The sequence below is a fragment of the Dromiciops gliroides genome, chromosome 3 (assembly GCF_019393635.1).
Source record: "Dromiciops gliroides isolate mDroGli1 chromosome 3, mDroGli1.pri, whole genome shotgun sequence".
Classification (NCBI taxonomy): Eukaryota; Metazoa; Chordata; class Mammalia; order Microbiotheria; family Microbiotheriidae; genus Dromiciops; species Dromiciops gliroides.
In genome coordinates, this window is record NC_057863.1 from 500435910 (window position 1) to 500457869 (window position 21960).

At 40.4% G+C, this 21960-nt stretch overlaps 1 protein-coding gene across 4 annotated transcripts in view; it reads left to right on the forward strand.

Annotated features, from left to right (window-relative positions):
- The window catches only part of ETS1 (ETS proto-oncogene 1, transcription factor), a 194462-nt gene that overhangs the window by 101905 nt on the left and 70597 nt on the right, over nucleotides 1-21960 (forward strand). Inside the window, exon 1 of one of the 4 annotated variants that reach the window (XM_043994317.1) lies at nucleotides 4054-4099. The exons of 2 other annotated variants lie outside the window; for them this stretch is intronic. Coding sequence is in view for 1 of the 2 variants with exons in the window: in XM_043994316.1 (XP_043850251.1) it covers nucleotides 6270-6351 (82 nt within the window). In the remaining variant the exon portion in view is untranslated. Of the gene's footprint in view, nucleotides 1-4053; nucleotides 4100-5637; nucleotides 6352-21960 lie in introns of those variants that run through there. One more of the 4 variants, XM_043994316.1, reaches the window with a different exon arrangement.

The window sequence follows — 21960 nt, forward strand, 5'->3', positions numbered from 1 at the left end:
GGTCAGGGGACAGTTTAGGTAAAGGGATAGGTCTAGCTGCTTTCTGGGAGGATGACCACAAAAGTAGATGTGAGGGAGCCCTTGTGGATTTAACCAGTGCTGCACTTTGGTTTTTATTAGTAATAGTTTGGAAGAAGAAATAGCCTCTGGTGTTGCTCCCCCAACAAAAATAAAATCAAGCTCTAGCCTTGTAGTTATGCTACCTTCCAAATAAACATGGTAGGGAGAGGCAAGGGTTATCATCTCAGAAGCAGTGATGAGGTTATGACGTCAGAAGGTAAAGTGATTCTTCCTGACTCACACATTTGTCTTATCCTTTAGGCTGTGTGTGTGTGTGTGTGTGTGTGTGTGTGTGTGTGTTGGCAGTTCAGCTTAAGATTTATTTGAATTCTATTTCCTTTCTTAGAATCTCCATTTTGTTGTTGCTTGACAATCATAGATATTTAAACCCCATGCATTTTTTCTTCCATAATGTTCTTGGTTAATTGACCAAACCTGTCACATGGAAACAACTTACTTTAAATTCAAAGCTCTGTACCCTTTTTCTGTGCATGACAGGGACTGTTGCATCTTTTGAGAGAAAGACAACCACAAATGTAGCAACGCGGCTTGGACAGGTTGTTAATAAGACTTTTTTTTTATCTTGCACTTATACCAGTAAATTGACATCTGTGAGTCATAATAAGCTCATTTTGGATCAACCGTTAGTGGTCTAAATGTGTTTTTTTTTGCACCTACCTACAATAATGTGCTAAATTTTAAGCTAAAATTCAGAGATTCTTCAGTTTGGTGAAGTTTCAAGCCCTAGGCAGAATCAAAGAACTTATTATAGATGCTTTTTTTTTCTGGAAAGGAAAAATTCATCTTAAATGACCTTGTGAAATAAGTTTTTATATTTAATTTTCCAATACAACTGTTTAGAAGGGTTGATGAGGGGACTAAAGAAAATATATGTCATTTATAATTTTTGTGTGTTTAATGTTTTTACAGATGCATTCTTAAATGGCAGTTGTTTGCTAGACACCATTAGCTTCTCTTCTCTGGCATCCTTTTCCTGACCTGGTCAGACATGATGTTATGACTCTAGAGAGTTTTAGTACTTGGCTGGATTTCACTGCTTCTGCATGCATTTGGCTCTCATGCACATCAGTTATAAAGAATGTTAAAAATATAGACTTAATTCCCCTATTGTTAAATTTTTTTCCCTGAGTATCTTCTAGAATATAAATTCTATTTTAAACCTAATTCATCCTTGGGACATCTACTTGAGGTGGATAGAAAACGAGATATAATTATCCTTATTTTGCAGGGAAAGAAACTGAAGGACAAGAAATGGTCACATCCTAAAGTGAGTGTGATAAAATAGGACAATAGTTCCCATACATTTGGGGGAGCCAGGTGATACAGTAGATAGAGTGCTGGGCCTGGAGTCATTAAGATTTCTCCTGAGCTCAAATCTGACCTCAGACACTTACTAACTGTGTGACCCTGGGCAAGTCACTTAACCCTGTTTGCTTCTATTTCCTCATCTGTAAAATGAGCTGGAGAAGAAAATGGCAAACCACTCCAATATCTTTGCCAAGAAAACCCCAAATGAAGAGTTGGTCACAAAGAGTTGGACGAAACTGAAACAACTGGACAATTCCATTCACTTTTCAAATATAGGGACCTCTTTTTAACATGAACAATTTTCACAGACCTTCACATGTTTGTGAATGCATAAACACTGAAAAATTTATTGGCATTAAATGTAGATTAAATTAGTTCTTCATGTGCTTTTAGATACATATATCCCTTACCTTAACTTCATGAGGTTCACAGGTTGGAAACCAAAAAATTGGACATCTGTTTTAACTAGCATTTATATTGTGCTTTAAGGTTTGTAAAGCAATTTACATTTTTCTTATTTGAGCCTCACAACTCTGTTGAAGTACTTGCTATCATTATCTTAGTTTTATAGATGAGGAAATTGAGTCTGAAAGAGGTTAAATGACTTGCCCAGGGTCACAGAATTAGTAAGTTATCTGAGGCAGAATTCAAACTTAGGTCTTCCTTTCTCCAATTCAGTCATTCTATCCACTAGCTGCCGATGGTTAAGCTACATTGAATCAGACCTTTAGATCCTTTGCATAACATCCTAATTTTCTATGGTTAGGTGGACTCACCATTGATGGACCCAAGTGGCAGAGGTGGAGACAGAACCAAGATAATCTGATGCTAAGGAAGGTATTCCTTGCTAAGGTATAGCTTGGCCTAGGTGACCTGTGAGGACCTTTCCAGTTCTTATATTCCATGATGTTTTGTAATACCCATTTTTCCATATCATACAGCAAGTTAACTTGCTTTATTGATTTTCCATAGACATAAATGCTATTGAAAACTCTGGTGACAATTTAGAAAATTTCAGTTAGATTTTAAAGAAGAGAGAAGTAATTTCTTATTGTCTAAACTAATCATGGCATTATTTATCATAATAGTACCAATAAGTTTCATTAGTCAAGTATGTTAAAATAATATACTGTTGGGATAGGTATTTCTTGGTTAAATGATAAAACTAAACTATTTCTGTCCCATTTAATGACATGTATAGCTTGTGAAAGGAGAGAACATTTATTTTTAATCTGAGTCTTCACTGAATACCATCTAGAATAAAAGTTGCTTAGCAAAAGACAGGTTGTAATTCATACCCGTCCCCTCAAATATTACCTCTTTGGTTGGATAGTCATAAATGTAGATTTCTTTGCTTTGGGGCTGGGTGACAGAAAAGATGGTCCCTGAGTCTTATGAGTTACCTATTATTGAGAAATTAGTGGGAGCCTTACATAATAAAGTGTTAGACTTGGAGTTAGAAACATTGCTGTTCAAATCTGCCAGTTACTAGTTGTATGACCAAATGTATAGTCATTTAACCTTTCTTATCCTCAGTTTTGAGATACCTATAATATCTACATCACAAGGTTGTTACAAGGCTCAAGTATGATAATACATGTAAAGCTCTTTGCAAAATTTAGAATTCTTTAGAAACATCCACTCTTATTAATACCTATCCCTCAAGATGAGAGGTATTTAGAACCATACTATTTCTTTTGTTTTTGGTGCTGTTGTTTTTCTATTTTGAGGTTTTTCATCATTGCTCTGATTTTTCTCTTATAACATGACTAATGCAGAAATATGTTTAATGTTATTATGTGTGTGTGTGTGTGTGTGTGTCTGTCTGTCTGTCTGTGTCTGTGTCTGTGTATATATCCTATATCAGATTACCTGCTGTCTAGGGGAGGGGGGAGGGAGGGGAGGGAGGGAGAAAAATCTGAAATTGGAAAGCTTGTATAAACAAAAGTTGAGAACTATCTTTACATGTAACAGGAAAAAAATAAAATACTTTATTAAAAAAAAAGATGAGAGGTATTCAGAATTTAAGTAGGGTAGGGTTTTATGAGATCTTTTTACCAGGATTTTTTCGGGGTTGTTGTTATTTTTAACCTTAAATTTCTCAAGAATCTCTGGCCAGGGAATCTCTCTTAGGTATCTTAAAGTTTATTGGGGAATTAGAAAAAGAGATAGGCTTCAGGAAATTTTGTTCGACAGTCAGTAGGGGAGTAAGAATTCACACACAGATGTAAGAATTCCTGCCTTTATTCTGATTACTGTTGCCATTCTTATAAACGGGTGAACAACGCAAAAACTCCTCCTAAGGATAGCGTTGCGTTCCTCAGCTTTTGTATTCAGTTAGCTAGTCAATGCTGTTTCAGGACTGTTTTTCATAGAACACATTTCACTCTGTTCATGTCCGATTCATTCATCAGCTGCTTTTCCCATATTTTCCCAGGATGAGAAAGTGTCTGTTCTTGTCATCTGGGGACCAGCATTGTTTTTTCATACCTCTTGGAAACACAGATGATTGCAATGGACTTTGTCCTTCAAAAACCAGGATTTCCACATGCAAATATCTCTCTCTGGTCATTGGAGGGGGCGTAATCTAGTGGTGAGAATAGGGGTCAGCCAGAGATTTGCATTCTATTCCTGACTCCACCACTGATTTGCTGTGGGAAACCTGCAAATTACTGATGCTTTGAGGAGACCAGACTGGTTTCAGATCAAGGTAAAGGAGGTATGTTTCTTATCAGAGACAGAGGAAAGGTTACAATTGTTGTCAAATGGTTGAAGTTCACATAACATGCATAGAAATCAGGAAATGGTTTTTAAAAATAGTTCTCTCTGAGGTTGTTCAGGGCAACTTAAAAACAACTTTTAGTTAAACAAAGATTGATCTTTCTATCCATACATTTGTATAAGGCCTAATTACCCCTTGCTCAGGTGGAATGAATGCTTTGGATTGTTGTGCTTGTAGTTAGCTGAAAACTCAGTTCACATATCTGTTCTGACAGTTATGTGACCTTGGGAAAGTCATTTATCGTTTCTGAGCTTCACTTCTCTGTAAAATGGCGATATTAACACTTAAACCACTAGACATAAAATTTATTAACATAAACCATGTAGAATTATGATAACCTTAAACCAGTGTCCAATCATGTATTAAATGGGTTATTATCTTATCAAATGGCTGCAGTTTCCTAATTGAAAGGTGATGCATATTGTGATTGCTAAAAGTCTGTGAGTGATTTACTCCGGAAATGCAAAAATCTCAGAGCTGTGGAGTCTTAACATAGCATGCCAACTTTCAGGAGACGGAAGAAACAAACATAAAGGAGATGGGCTTGTGAAGAGAAAGATGAAATTGAGGAAAATTATATAATTAGAAACCAGAATAATTTTAGAAAAAAAATAACCCAGTCTTCCACAGGACAGTAGGGTAAACTATGTTAATGGAGAAAAAAGACTGGACTTCCAGTTTGGACGCTATTTCTTCCACAGATGACTTGGGGAATAATTCTTGTATTTACTTGACACTAGAACTAAAAATCACTGAGTTGCTTCTGGATTTGCCTTTACTAGAAAAGGTGAAATCAAGGGCTTTGCAGGGTAGAGGGTGCATTGCATATGCTAAGGCGAGCCACCTGTGAACTTTCCCAAAGGATCCTTCCTAGGCTTCAAAAGAATGAACTCACCTTCCGAATCATAACCCTAAATCCTGACTCACCAGAAGGCTGGAGTTCATGTTTGTAAAGTTCTCTGAGGACATTGGCTCTAGGCTCTGTTGCTTGAATGCACTGTCCTTCAACCACATGCCTCACGTCCTGTGTCTCAGTCTTTATGAATGACTGATTGATCAACACGCATTGTTAAAGTATGTGTAGCGTTTGGGGGCAATCCCTGGCGTGGGTCTGCTGCTGGTGACAAAGTCCTAAAGAATGCATGCAGGGAATGAAGTGTACTTTCCTGAAATGAGGTAAAATTGCCTCCCCACCCAGAGGTTCTTCACGAACAGCTCATCCCTGCCTTTTCAATAGGGATTGTATTGATCCGGGGCTTTCTCGCTCCTGAAGGGAGCTTCCCACGCGCCGGTTTTAGGAGCGCAGGTCCTTTAGTGCGGCAAAGAAGCCAGGAGCCAGGAAGCGGGGCAGCCGGGGAGCCGGGGAGCCGGGGAGCCGGGGAACCGGACTCGCGGCGGGCTAGCGGACAGCGGAGAGCGCGGGTCGGACCAGCCCAGCCCAGCCCAACCCAGCCCAACCCAGCCCAGCCCAGCCGGAGTCTCCCGGGCTGGTCTTGCTCTGCAACCTTTCCTTTCGCTTTTGGCCGCCCGGGGGGATTGGTTGGCCGGCCACGCGGGCCCAGCCCCCCTTCTCTGCTCCGCCCCTCGGCACCTCCCTCCTCCCTCCCTCGCTCTCCTGGCTGGCCCTGAGCTTCGGGACTTAGCTGAGCCGCTGCTACCACCAGAGCACAGCCCGAAGGAGGAACGCCCTAAAGAGGAGGGGAGGGAGGAGAGAGAAAGAGAGAGAGAGGGAGACAGAGGGAGAGACCGAGAGGAGACGAGAGGAGAGGCGAGCCAGCTAGCCAGCCAGCCAGCCAGCCCGGCGGCCGGAGGCGGAGAGGAGAGGGAGAGAGGGAACGCGAGAGGGGGACTGGGAGCGAAAGCAAGCCAAGGACACGGAGAGGGGCGCGCTCACTTCTCCGCCAAGTGCCAACTTTCCCTGGAGAGAGCGTGCAGGGGCGCGGACCTTCCTCTGGGGAGAAAGCCAGCCCAACTTGAGATCGGAGAGAAACGGCTTCTCTCCCTTTCCTTCCCCCTTGAGTGTGATCCCCTCCCCCCAATAAAGAGGGGGGGAAACTCACCCTCTTTACAACCCAATCTGTCCCTACTCCCGGGCACCATGAAGGCGGCCGTCGATCTCAAACCGACTCTCACCATCATCAAGACAGAGAAAGTGGACCTGGAGCTTCTCCCTTCCCCCGGTGAGTGGTCACTGGCCAGGCCCCCATATGCTTCTTGCCTCAGCCAGGGGAGGTGGGCAACGAGTTGCATGTTTAGCCATTCTTTTTTTTTTCCTTGTCTTTTAGGCCCCCCCCCCTCCCCAATCTTACCCCCGTTTAACCCCTCTCCTCATTCCACCCCCATGTGTTTCTGCAGAAGCTTGGGATGCTGATCTAAGGGACAGGGAGGAGAAGAAAGATGGTTGGTGGCCTGGGACCCGGTACTTCTCCCTAGGGATATTTATTTTTACAGCTGTGCGTGTGTGTGTGTGTGTGTGTGTGTGTGTGTGTGTGTGTGTGTGTGTGTGTGTAAGTGAGGGGACATCTTATATGATTCCATCTCCCACCGCCCCCACCCCCATCTTTATGTAGTGCTCTGGCAGTGTGTCCCTGTTCCTTAAACTTTTGTGAGAAATGGAATCTGTCGCCCTTCTCTGACATTGCCTGTTGGGGTGTACAGGGAATGGTGGAGGGGCTACCTTTGAGGGCCCTAGGGAATAGGGCAGAAAGACAATCTGGCCTACTTGAAAGAAAAATTCAGATTTTCCCCTGCCTTCATTGATGCCCTCTGTCCCATCTCTGTTCTATCTGCGCCCCCCCCCCCCTTTCTTTTTTCGTTTGGAATGAGAGTAAGGAGATGGGAAGAACTTTTGAAAGTATTCTGACCCCTCCTCACTTGAGGTCACACATTTTTACCAACTCTCCTAATCCATCACCTAATTTTGTGTCCCTAGAAAGCCTTCCTGGAACCAAAATGTTATAGCTACTGAGACTAAAAGTGCATTGGAGAAAGAGAGGGAAAAAAATAAAAGAGACTGATTTTGGATCTTTGGCTTGATGTTGTCCAACTTTTTGCTTTGTAAACTATTTGAAATGGAGCGGGGGAGGAGGAGAATTTCATTTTGGACATGTAAGTTTTGGCACTCATGGGTTTTAACTAAATACATCCCAAAATTACTGGACTTACAAAAAACAGTTTGAGAGAGGAAAATGCTTTCTCTGAAGAACGAGAGGGTTTGACTATCACTTAGGGGTTAATGGTTTGGAAGTGGGAAGAGAGAAGAAATGGGGAGATGATGCTTTTTGAAAAAAAAAAAAGAATTATTCCAATAATATGCTGTGGATGTTTTGGGTTGTCAATAATAAACTGAGCTACTTGTCTATGTGGATAACCTTTCTTTTGTCATAAGGAAAGTGTTGCAATTTCTCTAGATTTAAGCTTATAAACCCTAACCAAGTTGATTTTACTGTGATGCTTTTGTTATGTAGAGATTCCCCCAGGAAAAAATAAAATAAAATAAAAAGACCAGTATTCCATACCAGGAGGCATACTGATTGCAGCAGTACTGAGATTAACTAAAACAGGGAAGGCACATTGATACAAACACAATTGAAAAGTTGCATTTTTTTTAACTTGGTTATCAAGTTTTGAGGGCTCAAGAGTAGGTTCTACTCATGCTAATTGATATAACTGACAGTACAAGGTGAAATGACAGATGACAGCTTGAGTACAAATCCTCCTAATCATTTTCTGTATTGTGTGACACACACACACACACACACACAGATGGAGTCAGGGAGAGAGAAAGAAGGGAAGGGAGAGAGACAGAAGGGAAGAGAAGGAGAGAGAGAAAGAAAGGAGAGAAAGAGACAAAAATGGAGCGGAGGGGATAGATGAGAGATAGAGACAGAATTAGAGTTGTAACACAATATTGATAAATAAAGGGAACATACCTGTGGTGTATTATAGGTACCAAGAATGGAAATGGTACAGCAAATGCCACACTTAGGGGAAAGACATGAAAAAATAATTTTTGGCATCTTAGTTATAAGTATTAAACATACTCATAATGTGGTATAATCAATGAAAATTGGGGGGTAGGGAGGTATTATTCCTTCCACTACCATTGAGTAAATCTTAAACTAATAAAAATAATGATAATGATAACCTCTATCCCCAATCTCCCCACCTATAAAATAAGGCCAGTCAGTGTTACTTGATTTTAGAGGATGAAATAAGACATATTTGAAGAACCACAGGTCAAATTCCATCACATTTTATATAATTACAATGACAATTTCTCCCAAGAATATTTCCAATCTGCAGCCTCTTTTATTTTGGACAATATTCAGTGTAGCAAAATTCTACCCCTTCCCCCCGCCCCACCAATTGCATTTGGACAGCCCTTTGGAATTAATCATAATGAGATCTGGTTTCTACTAATATCTTGCATAAAGATGCCACAAATATTGTATGAAATATAACAATCATTTATTTGTAAATAGTGCCTTCCATTTTGGAACCTTGGAATGGCTTCTTTAATGAATATTACCCTCATACCACAGAGAAGTAAATAGAAGCATAGAAAAGGTAAGTCACTTACCCAAGGTCACTCAATAAGTCAGTAAATGTAGGAGAAGAGCACCAGATTCTTGAGTTCCTAATGCTTAGCTTTAACTAATCCTGGTGCTTATTCACTATAAGTTCCTAGCATTTGATCCACAGATGAGGGTCTCTCAGTTAAAGAAACTTTTACTGAGATTTGGCCTTCCAAGTACAAATACTGGAAGAAACGCTGGTTGTGACTGCCTGTCTGTTTTGTGTTGGGTGTGTGTATGGGTTGGTGGTGGGGGGCTGGGGGGTGGGGAAAAGGCATTGCATGAGCATGGATTTGCTTTGCCCATCAGACCATATAGGACTTTGGTTTAAAGTTTAACTTCTCTTCTCACAGTAGTGGCAGGGCTAGACAGGCTTCTTTGTATCCACAGCAGTGGTTTAAATATTTATCAGAACAACTTCTTTGTGTCATTGCTTCTTAGGTTTGGAGGTGTACCTAGTTTGGGGGCTTGATCTAGTTTAATTTATTCAACAAGAACTGTCCTAGAATACAGTGGTATATGAAGAGAGATGGTGTGCTGAACTGGGTAGGGTACCAGGATTGGTCAGAAGGTCTGAACTCTTCTGTTTCTGTCTCCTCTGCTGGAGCCTTCTCCAATGTCATTTACAGACACATTCTTTTATTCACTTTCCTGGTGCCTCAACTTCTCCATCCCTATTGCATCCTCACAGGACTTTTGAGAATTCAAAGTATAAATTCCAAGTATAATTAGTAATAGTCGTAGAATTGGATTTACTTGGTAAGTATAAAGATGACCTTTTCTTTTTTTCCCTTCAGGTTGCAACATTCCAGTTGTGACTTTCTCAAGGACTTCATGTAATGAAAACGAGATGCCTCCTTTAAGTTTGCATCTAGTTTCTCTTTAGTGTGATTACTACAGAAAGGGTACTAAGGATAATAATCAGAAATTAATAAATTTCTGTGATACTTCATCCTACTTTTCTTTCCCCTCTATCTCTACCCTTGCCTTCCCCCCCCCCCCCAAGATACTTTCTTGGTAAGATAACTAGAATACTTAAAGGAGAGCCAAGTACTAATTTTAGACTTTCGAGTTATTTTACTCATCTTAAAAATGAACAAAAGAGATCACCTCAGCTGAAAGTTTTTCTTTTTCTTTCTTCCCTTCCTTTCCTTTCCTTTCCTTTTTTCTTCCTTTCTTCCTCTCCTCTCCTCCATTTCCTTAGTCTACTTATTTCTTACCTTTCTCTGGAGATGGACAGAAAAGAGAGGCAGTCAGTTTCAGCAAGATGTCTTCCTTTCTGTGGTACTGAAACCTACCCATAAGAATTAGATGGTGTTTCATCAGAGGCCATTGGTGGTGGAGGCACAGTGAAACAGTACTGGTCCTGGAGTCATTAGATCCCTGGGTTTGAGTGCCACCTTTTACTAGTTTTATGACCTTGGACAAGTCACTTAATCTGTTTGAGTCTTAGTCTGCTAAATACCAACACCTACTTCATGATATAGTTATGGGAAAAGCACTTTACAAACCCTAAAGCTCTCCATAAATGAGAATTGTTATTAATAAAAACATCCTGTATGTAAAGCTCTATAATAGGTACTGGGAGAGGTACAAAGTTTAGATAAGACAAAGTCTCATCATGGAGCTTACTTTCAGCTAGCAGAAGATACAAGCATAGGTAACCATAAAGCACAATTTTATTCCACAAGTTTGTTAAAGTTAAAAAGTGCTGTGTGAGGTCGGAAGGGTGTCCTGGTTATTGGCAGGTATTCTTCAGGGAAGGCTTGGTGAAGAAGATACCATTTGACTTGTGCTTTTAAGGATGGGTAGCAATTCAGCAGAGTGGTTCCTATTTGTATTTCTCGAAGTGTGACAAGTTTGGGGGTTGGTGGTTCTTTGTATGGGGCCTCGTTAATTGTCTTTTACCTTCTGTCCTCCCAAGATCTCTTCTATTTCAGAAGTGTCAAAGTGAATAGAGCACTGGACCTGGAGTCAAGAAAACTTGGGTTCAAATTTGACTTCTGATACATAACTAGTTTTGTGTTCTGAGCAAGTTACTTAACTTCTCTGTGCCTCAGTTTCCTCAATTGTAAAGTGAGGATAATAATGGTATCTCCCTCCCAGGGTTGTTGTGAGGATAAAATGAGATAATATTTCTAAAGTGCTTTGCAAACCTTAAAGCATATAAATGCTATCATTATTATTTTCATAATTTATAGGTGGTTTCATTGGGGCTGCCTTCTATTCATTCCTGTTTGAAAGAGGGGGAAGAATAGATACATCTTGGTGATGTGATCTTTTTTCATCCTACTCTTGGTGACTTGCTTCTCTTTCCTGTGGAGCTTTACTTTTTTTTTTTTACTTTTTAACTCATCTGAGCAGATGCTGTTTATCAGAGAGAGCCTCAGTTATACCAAAAGATACTCAAAGACTACCTGAACTAGACCCAGCCTTCCTAGCAGAAGTCATTGCCTTGGCCAGGCAAAGAATAGCTAAAGTAGAGTATGTGAGCTTCACAGGGTTGAGAAATACACCATGTCCAGTTATTATAAGGCATCTCATTTTATTTATTTATTTGGTTGGCAGAACTTGCATTCCTGGCATTTTTGGTTGGTTTGTATTGCTGTTTTTTGTCTATGTAAGTTATTTTTTTTTTCTCCCCTTAAAGAAGCCAGACCACCCCTGCAGGAGCATCGTGTCCCACCAGGAAACAAACCAAGCCCCTTGGTCAGACAACCAGAGTCCACTCAGACCCCATCCTCTTCCCGCCCCCCCCCCCAGCCCCAGCAGCTTTCTCTGTACCTCATCAATCTCCCATCCTCCTTGGCCCTCCAAACCATGGGGGCAGTGGAGGTGAGTGAGAGCTGCTGCTTTGTTTATGTCAGAAGTTAGAGAGTCAGGGAGTTTCTGTAACTTCACAGGTCCCAGATATATCCAGAGTTGCTGAGGGTCCTCTAATTTGACATATAACTATCTGAGGCAATCCTTCCTCTTTCCATACTACTTAGATAATAGTTAAAAAATCTCATTATCCAGAATCTGTGTACATTGTGCAGTTGAGGCTGGCTGCTTAGCCTGAGATATAGATGAACATTTATTAAGGTCAGGCAATGGAGTCATTGCCCCTGATGAGATGGCTCCTGAACCCTCACATTTAGGGCACCTCAAACTCCTATTAGGCTATCTCTCCACTTCTTATTTATAAGAGGCAGGAAGCCCCAGACATAGACTCTAAACAGAAGTGTTACCTTAATCTCAGTGATTCTGAAAAGCAGTATTGGGTGGGGGGGAGGGTGGTAACAGGGAAGGAGGTAATGATGCCTGCTTGGTGCTTCAGGGGATTAGGGAATGTGTAGGAATTCCCTTCCATCCTAAATGCTTCCTGTGACAGCGTGGCCCCATTTAGCCAAACTTGATTTCCTTATTATTACTCTAGTGTTGCTGAAGGCTTGGTGAGGTGACCTGTTCCGTGTGCTCTACCAGAGCCGTGGAAACCAGATGTGTTGCATTAGGAAGACACTTAAAAGTCCAAACAGCACTTCCCTGGGATCACAAGGCAGGGAACCAATGCTCATGTTCTCTCAATGACTTCCAGATGCAGCTTGCTGTCTCACAGGTGGGAAGGTGATGCAGTGCACTTCCAGGGCAATGTGTGTATGTCTCCTGAGGTTTGAGAGCCTTTACTTTCTGAAGTCCCTTACTGTGGATTCAGACATGCACATTCAGTCAAGAGATACTTTGGTTGGCAGGAGAAGTTTCTCCTTCATTTTCCTCATCAGCTGCCCCTTGTGTTCCCCTCTAAAAAATTTGGTCTCTCTTAGGATTTGTCAGAGGACAAATAAATGTAGCTGTATTTGCTGTTTTGCTCTGTCTTTCTTTCGGGAAATTAGACTTAAAAATATCTGTATCATCTATGAAGGCAAATTCTTGGGGTTAAGACAGTGTTAGCTGAAAAGGGGAAGTCCCTCAACACTTATTTTGCTAGTAGTAACTGACATTTATGTGTCGATAACATTTATGCTTTAAGCTTAGCAAAATGTTTTGTGTGTGAGTCTTATAATACCCTGCTGATATAGACCCTGCAGGAATTATTATCCCCATTTTACAGATGAACAAACTGAGGTTCAGAGAGGCAAATTACTAGTTCATAGGTACAGTTAATAATTGTTAGGGTTGTTGTATTTATTTTGTCTCCTCCAATAGAATTTAAGCTCGAACGAAGGGAATTTCTCTCCCTTCCATCCTCCTTCCCTTCCTTCCTTCCTTTTTCTTTCTTTAACACTTAAAACGATAACTGGAACCCAGTAGGCATGCAATAAATTCTTATTGATTGATTGAGGTAGGATTCAAACGTAAGCTTTCCTGACTCTATATCTAGCATGCTATTCTATATGTAATTTTTGCATGTACCAGTAGATACTAGACGTGTCACAAATGTATAATATGACATATAAGGACCAATAAAACCCTTTTAAAAATTATTCTATGGGGCAGCTAGGTGGCGCAGTGGATAAAGCACTGACCTTGGATTCAGGAGGATCTGAGTTCAAATCCAGCCTCAGATACTTGACACTTAACTAGCTGTGTGACCCTGGGCAAGTCACTTAACCCTCACTGCCCTTCAAAAAAAAACAAAAACAAATTATTCTGAACTTAACAAACATCGAATAAAATGGACATTTCCATACACTTAGTAGAACAGAGAGAGTGGATTGTACATGTAACTGTAAATCTCTATTATGAACAGCTTGCTTTTCTTTTAAAACATGTAATAGCTTCAGTCTACAACTTTCAAAGCTGCTTTGTTTGTAGTTCTTTCTGGCATTCTTGTCTTCATTTAAAACTATGCTTCTATCACCCTCTTCTCTCTTTTTTTTCTTTTGTTACCCTATCACTATCTTCCCTCATCCTTCAACCTCCAACCCCCATTAGAAATAGAAGAGAAAAACAAAGTCATACGGGCCAATAGAAGAAAAAAGGATCTGCTTAACACTTTTTATTGGTGACTTTAGAGTCAAGTATTGGCATCTTATACTTAAATCCAGAAGGAATCTCAAAACCATCTAGCTCAATCATTTCATTTTACAGTTGAAGAAACCACAGCCTAGGAGAGTTAAATGATTTGCCCCACATCCCATCAGAGGCAAGACTGGAACCCAGGGTCTCTACCTCTAGAACTCATTTCCACAGTACCATGCTAGCTCCTTTTCTGGGCCTTTTCCCTTGCTTGATGAGGGAGCCATCCTATCTAATTTTAGAGCGATTTAACTAAGTGCTGACAGAAAATGTTTTACATGATCATTTCCACGATCCATTTCTAAATGGTTACAAATCCTATGGCCTATGCGGTCATCAAAAGAGAGAGGAGTTTGTTCATCTACAGTTTCCCTAAGGACTTGCATCTCTGTTTCATTCACCAGAGATGGGGGAATCCCCAGCAGGAACAATATTTGTGTCCGTAGTCATCTCGGCCTGCTGATGGTATTTCTAACCTAATGGGATAAAAAGCCCATTCCTAAATCTAGAATATTTTCTTGCTATAGTTCTCTAGTAACTTTTTCATTTGGGGATTTTTGTCCTTAGAGAAGGGGGCAATAGTGACAACATTGACTACTTCACATGCTTTGGGACTAGCTGTTTTCTAAAATCATTGTGTAGTTCCCAATCTTCATGTAGATAAAAGAAATTTATCTGCAGTAAAGGCTGAAGCAGTTCCAGTTTTATTGGCAAGGGGCCATGCTTACAGCCTAACTCAAAATATTGTTGTTCAAACAATAAATATTTATTGATTCCTTGGCCCCCTCCTACATTTTTTCCAGGTACTTTCCAGTTTTTTCTGTTTGGGTTCAAAGCTCATCACTTAACGACCTAAATGTAAGTTATTGCTGCTCTGTCAACCTTCCCCAGTTATCCTTTTCTGTAGCATTTCATTCTAATGCTAGGGATTGTTAAATGCTGTCTTAAATGTCACTTCTAGGACCAAAGCACCAGTATTAACTTAGTGGTTATTGGATCACAGTGACCCACTGATTGAACCTGGGAACTTCTTGGCTTCTGTTCTATTTGGTCCATATAGACAAAGTGGAGATGCTGCAACAGTTGAAATGAAAGGTTCCTCCTCCCTCCCCCACTCCCTGACCATGAGTTTTTTTTTAAGTAGACTTTTAAGCTCGCTATAATATCTATCAGCACCTGAATACATTTTTTTTTTAAAGAAACGGCTAAAAAATAACCTCAAGAAAGTTCACTTCAAGCATTTGAAACCTTGGCAGCTATGTGGAGCTGTGCAAAACCGTTGATATTTACTCTGCAAGTTTCTGTGGCTGAACAGTAAACTCTTTGCATACCTTGTGTGTGAAAACGAAGAGTGTTGAGTAAGGGGAAATATAATTATTACATTAGTGAACTAGATTTTTTTCTTTTCTCACTGTTATGGAGAATACTGAAGGAATGTCACTTCTGGGAGCATAGGAACATCTTTGTATTTTCTTTTTAAAACATGGAACAATCATCCATCACTGCCCCCCCCCCCAACCTTTTATTTTTAGTGTAAAATGGAAAGATTTGGAGACAGGATTACATTTCAAATTTGAGTTTCTGGATACTTTCTGGGAGTCGTGCATTACACTTGGCTTTGAGTTCTACTATTAGCTGACTAAGTGGATATTTGGACACTGGATGGCTTAAATGTCCTTGTCTGTAATCATTCCTTCCCCAAACCCTCCACCATACGGAAGTGTGTGGTCAGGAAAATTGATAAGACATGGTTCTTATCCTCCAGGTGTTTCCATTGCCAAAAATATACCAGAAGTGGGGGGTGGGGGAATATCTATGGAAATATTGCTGAAATTTAGGAAAAACAAATATGGATGCAGACTGTTAGCATTTTATTAATTAGGGGCTGGTTTGCTTCTCATCTCCTCACTTCCACCTCTGATGTGTGAGTGTTCAGGCTACTTTAAGAGAGGGACAGTTTCATGGAAGAAGCAGGATTTTCCAAGAAGCTTTTGAAGGAGGTCAGTTGGCAGAGAAGGAAAGGGAGGGAGTCATGTGATAAGAATGCTTTCAATTAGGGGATTGGACTAAATGATTTCTTAGGTCTCTCCCAATCCTAGCATTCCATGATGATAAATAAGTGTGGGATATAATTTGATAATGGGAAGGGAAAGGTGATTTCCTTTAAGTCGCAGCTAAGATCTCATAGTCTATGAAAAGCCTTTCTTGGTCTACCTTAATGCTAGTGCCTTCCCTCTCTTCATTATCTCCAGTTTTTCCTGTATATGTCTTGATGGTATACATTTGTTAGCATGTCGTTTCTCCCATTACACTGTGAGCTCCTTGAGAATAGGGACTATCTTTTGCCTTTCTTTGTATCCCAATGCTTAGCATGGGTCTTGTCACATAGTAGAAGCTTAATAAATGCTTGTAGATTGACTGATCAATTATACTAGTAGACAGTGAATATTGATAGGGGAAAACAGGCTTGGCAAGGTGATTAAGGAGCTGCCCAGTGCAGAAGACTCTTGAAGCTAAAGATGAGTTCAATCTTTATGAGGAGGATTATTGAAGAAATGTTAAAGGAGTGGGTAACATGCTTGAATCAGTAGACAGAAGAGGATGTAAAGCTTATTTTTCAAATTATCAGAATGACCACTAAGTTTGGTAGAATGCCACTAATTTCAGTAAGTGGTGTCAAGACACAAATGGGGAAATGGACCTTAGATAAGGAAATAAAAGATCTCCTAAATATTTTATATGCGCAAGTACAATGCATGCATTATTAGGTGGATGCATTCAGCATTTCCCTTTTTAATTTTTTGGAGAAAGTAGTGAATTGTTAAACTTTATTTTTTAAAAGGAAAAAAATCCAGTCAATCATTTTGCCTTTTTTTTTAAAGAAAGGGCTCACATAGACTTCTCTTTTGTTATTTTAAGATTCATATTTCCATCTATCCAATTTGGAATTTAACTTAACACAACAGGATTATAGAAACATAGACTTAAAACTTTAGGGGATCTTAAAAATTGTTTAGTTCAGCCCCCTCATTTTCTACATGAGGAAATTGACAACCAGAAAGGTTAAAATTGACTTGACCAATATCTAAGGGGTAGTAAATGGCAGACAATGGATTCAAACCTGTCCTTTAACTCCAAATCCAATGGGCCCTGCACTGTGCTTAATAGCACTTTTCTTTTCTTTTTTTTTTCTTTTTTTAGTGAGGCAATTGGGGTTAAGTGACTTGCCCAGGGTCACACAGCTAGTAAGTGTTAAGTATCTGAGGCCGGATTTGAACTCAAGTACTCCTGACTCCAGGGCCGGTGCTCTATCCACTGAACCACCTAGCTGCCCCCGAACTTTTTCTTTGTAAAAGAGCACAATGTAGTCATGATCCAAGAAATTTATATGTCCCAATGTTATATGATATTAGCTATTATGTTGTATATTATGGTCAAATTTCATTTTGAATAATCAGGGGTTTAAAGAAACACAGAATTATGTAGAATTTCTCCCTAATTATTGTCAGTCTTTGATGACATGCATATCTTAAAATTAACTAGGTTCAGAAAAAACATTTAGTTGTGTAATTAAGATAGAGCCTCCCACAATGCATTTACATTAATTTTTTTAATTAAAATTCATTTATATTTCAACTATACTACATGGAGTGCTACATGTATTTCTAAGTTGGATATTAATTAATTTGGAGGGACATATATCCTATCCATTTGTATAAGTCTACAGAATTGATAATGATGCCTTTATAAAGACATTTCCCAGTCTTTTGTAAAGTTTTAACCTTTATAACAATACTCTGAGAGACATTATACAAGTGTTATTATTCCCATAGGATTATAGGATCATAGATTAGAAGTTGGAAGAAATAGTCAATATTGTCTATTCCAGCTATTCCATTTTACTGATAGGAAAACTGGGGAAACTCTTGTCTTCTTAAGAGATTAAGGGAAATGTTCCCTCAGGATGTTCCCTATGCATCCTTCCCAATAGATTTGGCTTATCAGTCTGATAACAAGGGAGGCTTATAAGGAGGTGACCTGTGAGTGACTGCTATCTTTTCTCCTCCCTCCCCTTTCCCCCAACCTCTACCTTCCATGAATCTTGAAGAAGTAAATAAGTGGAGACTAAATGCACCAGCCTTGAAAATTTGCAACCCCAACACAGTATAAGTCCCCTAATATAGTTCTCTTTTAAAGGCAGATGCTGATGTATATTGTCTAGTGCCTCTCTCTTCTCCTTCTTCCCTGAACATATTTTCTCTTTCCTCTCCACCCCCCATGAAATTGCATCCTTTTTCCCCCATAAGACTTGGCCAAAGTAGCTTTAGGCAATGGATTATTAGAAAGCTGAGCTTTTAAATTGAGGAGGAAACAACTCAGCTGCTGTGTCTGGTCTGGAGGAAGGAGCTCTAGTTTGGGGGTCCAGAAAGGTAATGCAGCCAACCCAGCTGCATGCTTAGGGCTGGCCATGTGATCGGGCTAATTAGCTTATTTCATGCAAGCTGTATCCTTCCCTATCCACGGCCCCATTCATGAACATCTCCCTCCTACAATGAGAATGCACTGTGGTCTGAACCATTCCTGCAGGCTGCAGAGTTGGGACAGTGTCTTGGGCTATTCACAGAAGGATGTATCTGAATCAGGCCTGTGCTGGCTAGTGTGGCAGTGGTCTATGGGGTGGAACCAATATCTGACCCCCACTCCTTCAGAGAAGGCCAAGTATGTCTCGAGGAGGCTGCTCTGCCTGCCTTGGTTTCACCCCATCTAGGGGAATTAGACATGTGTGATGCACACAGATAATATTGCTTTCCTTAAGGGCTGTCTATTGCTTAGGCCTAATTCATACACACGACTGATAAGGGGTTTTGTTTTACTATGGAGAGAGTCTAGTCAGTACCCTTTTCCTTTAGAAATACCAGGTCCCCTAAGGCTTAACTCAAGCAGTGCCAGAGAAGCCCTCCATGATAAGTTGTATCTTTGAGAGGCAGTGTGTGGTAGAGGACAGAGAGTTAAATGAAGTGGGTTCAACTTCTTCCTGTGACCAGGGGCAAGTCATCTAACTTATTTGAGCCTCAGTTTCCTTATTTATTAAATAGGGTAAAATTGTACTTGTACCTTCATCCTTACAGGGATATTGTGAAGAAAAGGAAGTTGTCAACCCTGTTCAATCCTGTATATATGTGTGTGTATTTAGCATTTTAGAATTTTTATATATATATATATTTAAAATTTTAGAATATATATCTGTATGTATGTGTGTATATATGTGTGTGTGCATACACACACACACACACACACACACACACGTATTTTAGCCAGGTCACAGCAGGCTTCTTGCTCCTAAACTTCTTTGGCAATCTCCTTCATGATACATTTCATGCCATGGCCTTGAAAATGTTACCCTACCTACCATGGATTATCTCTTTTTAATCTCCTTTCTGAACTTTAACTAGGGTAAGGTGCCTGGGGCTTTGCCCTAGGGTGATAAAATTTAGACAGCAATGGTAGCACTTGTAGTACTTTAGATAATATTTATGTAGTTCTTATTTGATCCTCACCACTACCCTAAGAGGTGGTGCTGTTATAATCACAGCTATTGTTCATTCTGTGTCTGGTTTTGTTTTGTTTTGTTTTTTTGAAGGCCAATAAGGGTTAAGTGACTTGCTCAGGGTCACACAGCTAGTAAGTGTCAAGGCCGGATTTGAACTCAGGTCCTCCTGACTCCAGGGTCGGTGCTTTATACACTGCACCACCTAGCTTCCCCATCTGTGTCTCTTTGTGATCCCATTTGGGGTTTTCTTGGCAAAGATACAGGAGTAGTTTACCATTTCCTTCTTCCAGATCATTTTACAAATGAGGAACTGAGGCAAACAGGGTTAAGTGACCTGCCCAGGGTCACACAGCTAGTAAACATCTAAGGCCAGATTTGTTGGAATTTTACGGATAGGGAAATTGAGGTTGAGAAGTTAAGTGACTTGCCAAAGGTCACTCTCTATTTTAGGCCAGATTAGAACTCAGAACATCCTAGTTTCAAATCCAGAACTGAATCCACTCTGCCAAATACCTGCTTGATAATTGTAAGCTTTTTGTTTGTTTGTTTGTTTTTGTTTTCGTTGAGGCAATTGGGATTAAGTGACTTGCCCAGGGTCACACAGCTAGTAATATGTCAAGTGTCTGAGGCCAGATTTGAACTCAGGTCCTCCTGACTCCAGAGCCAGTGCTCTATCCACTGCACCACCTAGCTTTCCCTAATAGTAAGCTTTTATATACCACTTTAAGGTTTGCAAAAGCTTTACATATATTATTATCTCATTTGAGTCTCACAGCAACACTGGGAGGTAGATGTGATTATAATTTCTGTCTTAAAGATGAGGAATGAGACAGTCAGTGACTTTCCCAGCAGGATACAGCTAGCAGGTGTCTGAAGCTGGTTAATCCAAGTCCACCACTCTGCACTGTGGTTCCTTCTGAATTTAACACCTATTAGTAAGAGTAATTAGTAGGAAGATTCCAGGTGTTGAGCTCCATCTCATCTTATTCCAGGTGAGATCTTCCCTGGCTTGGCCCCACCCTGATCTCATCTTCTGTGGAGGGCCTTCTCAGAGGTGCTCTGGGTCCTTCTCTCCTGATCTTAGGGTGGTGTCTCATGGTCTTTTCCCCAAGAAACTTTACATCCTGCAATCTTTTCTATCCCATCCCATCCCATCCCATCTCCAGGGAAAAGTTGATGGAGGTACCTTTCATACTGTTTGCCCTGAGTATGGGTTGGCAGAAGAGGATGGGGATGTTGTTGTTTGGGGCACCACAATCACTTGTTGCTCAGCTGTTTTTTTGTAGCCCTGGTGGCAGGACAACTGTGTCTTGCTTCTGGTCTTGGCTCCCTGACTTTAGCCATATCCTGGTCATTTCTTACCTTGTCAGAGGAGGAGGATGCAATAAGGCTCACCCTTAGAGATAGAGTGAGAAAGTTAATATTTGTCAAGTACTGAGAGTCCTTGGTGATAACTGAGCATTATTAAATAAGCAAGGGACACATTACAGTGGGGCTCAGAGCAAAATTTGAATGAGAAATACATGTGAATTCCCTAAGTCATGTACACAGGAAGTACAGCCTTCACCTTACACAGCCCAGGGAGATGTAGTTCAGAATTACCACCTTTCTTGCCTCTCCCCAGTAGCAAAGGATTCATCCCATCTGTTCTATGCCCTAGTGTTTGTGATCTCTGCTATAGCCCCCATATAATGGTTTGGAGATTGTTCCTGGATTCTGGTTTGTCCCTTATTTGAGAAATCAAGAAGCATTTATTTAGTGCCAGGAATGATATAAGGTGCCAGGTAAACAGAATGAGAGTCCCTGCCCTCAAGGAAATTAAGTTTACTCAAGTGAAACAATATATCTACGTCTATATTTGTCTCCATATAAAACAAGTACATACAAAATATATACAAGGTAATTTTGGGGGGAGGGCAGAGAAGGTATTACCAGTTGGGACAGTCAGGAAAGGCTTCATGTAGAAGATGGTACTTGAGCTAAATTTTAGGAATTTTAAGAAGTGGAGGGAGGTGTTCAAGAAGGAGGGGTGTGTGTGGGGGGGTGGGGGTGGGATAGGGAAGTGAAGATTGGAAATGAAATATCCTATGTGAGTAAAAGCAAGAACAGTTTGGCTAGGCCACAGAGTATATGAAGCAGAATAATATACTGTAGGACAGAGCCGTCAAGGTAGGTTGGGGCCTGGTTGTTAAGGCTTTAATTCCCAAAAGGAGGACTTTGTCTCTCGCTTCCCTCACACTTGATACAATGTGAAGTTGTACTTCTTAGGATGTCCTGTGAGATTTCATTTGTGACACAGGCCATGTTTATAAGGTGGGGAAAAAAAATCAATATATCAAAGAAAATCTTATGGATCTGTAGTATGGAGAAGGAGTTCAAGTGGAGGAGAGAAAACATTCCAAAATCAAATTTCTGTTTTGTATCAGAGTCGGGTAGTTTGCCCCTCCCTCCTCCCCCATTTTCCAGATTGAGAAACTGAAGAAAGTAGTTAGGAATTTGGTCTTTGCCTAATATTCCTCCAAGAGAGGGAGTGTACACAAACAAGGACTCTTGATGCAAGAGGAATGTTTGAAAAAATATATAAACATAACACACAGAGTGAATCAGCGTCGGCTTGATGGACCCAGAGTTAACCTCCAATTTAATTGGAGATTAAAAAAAAT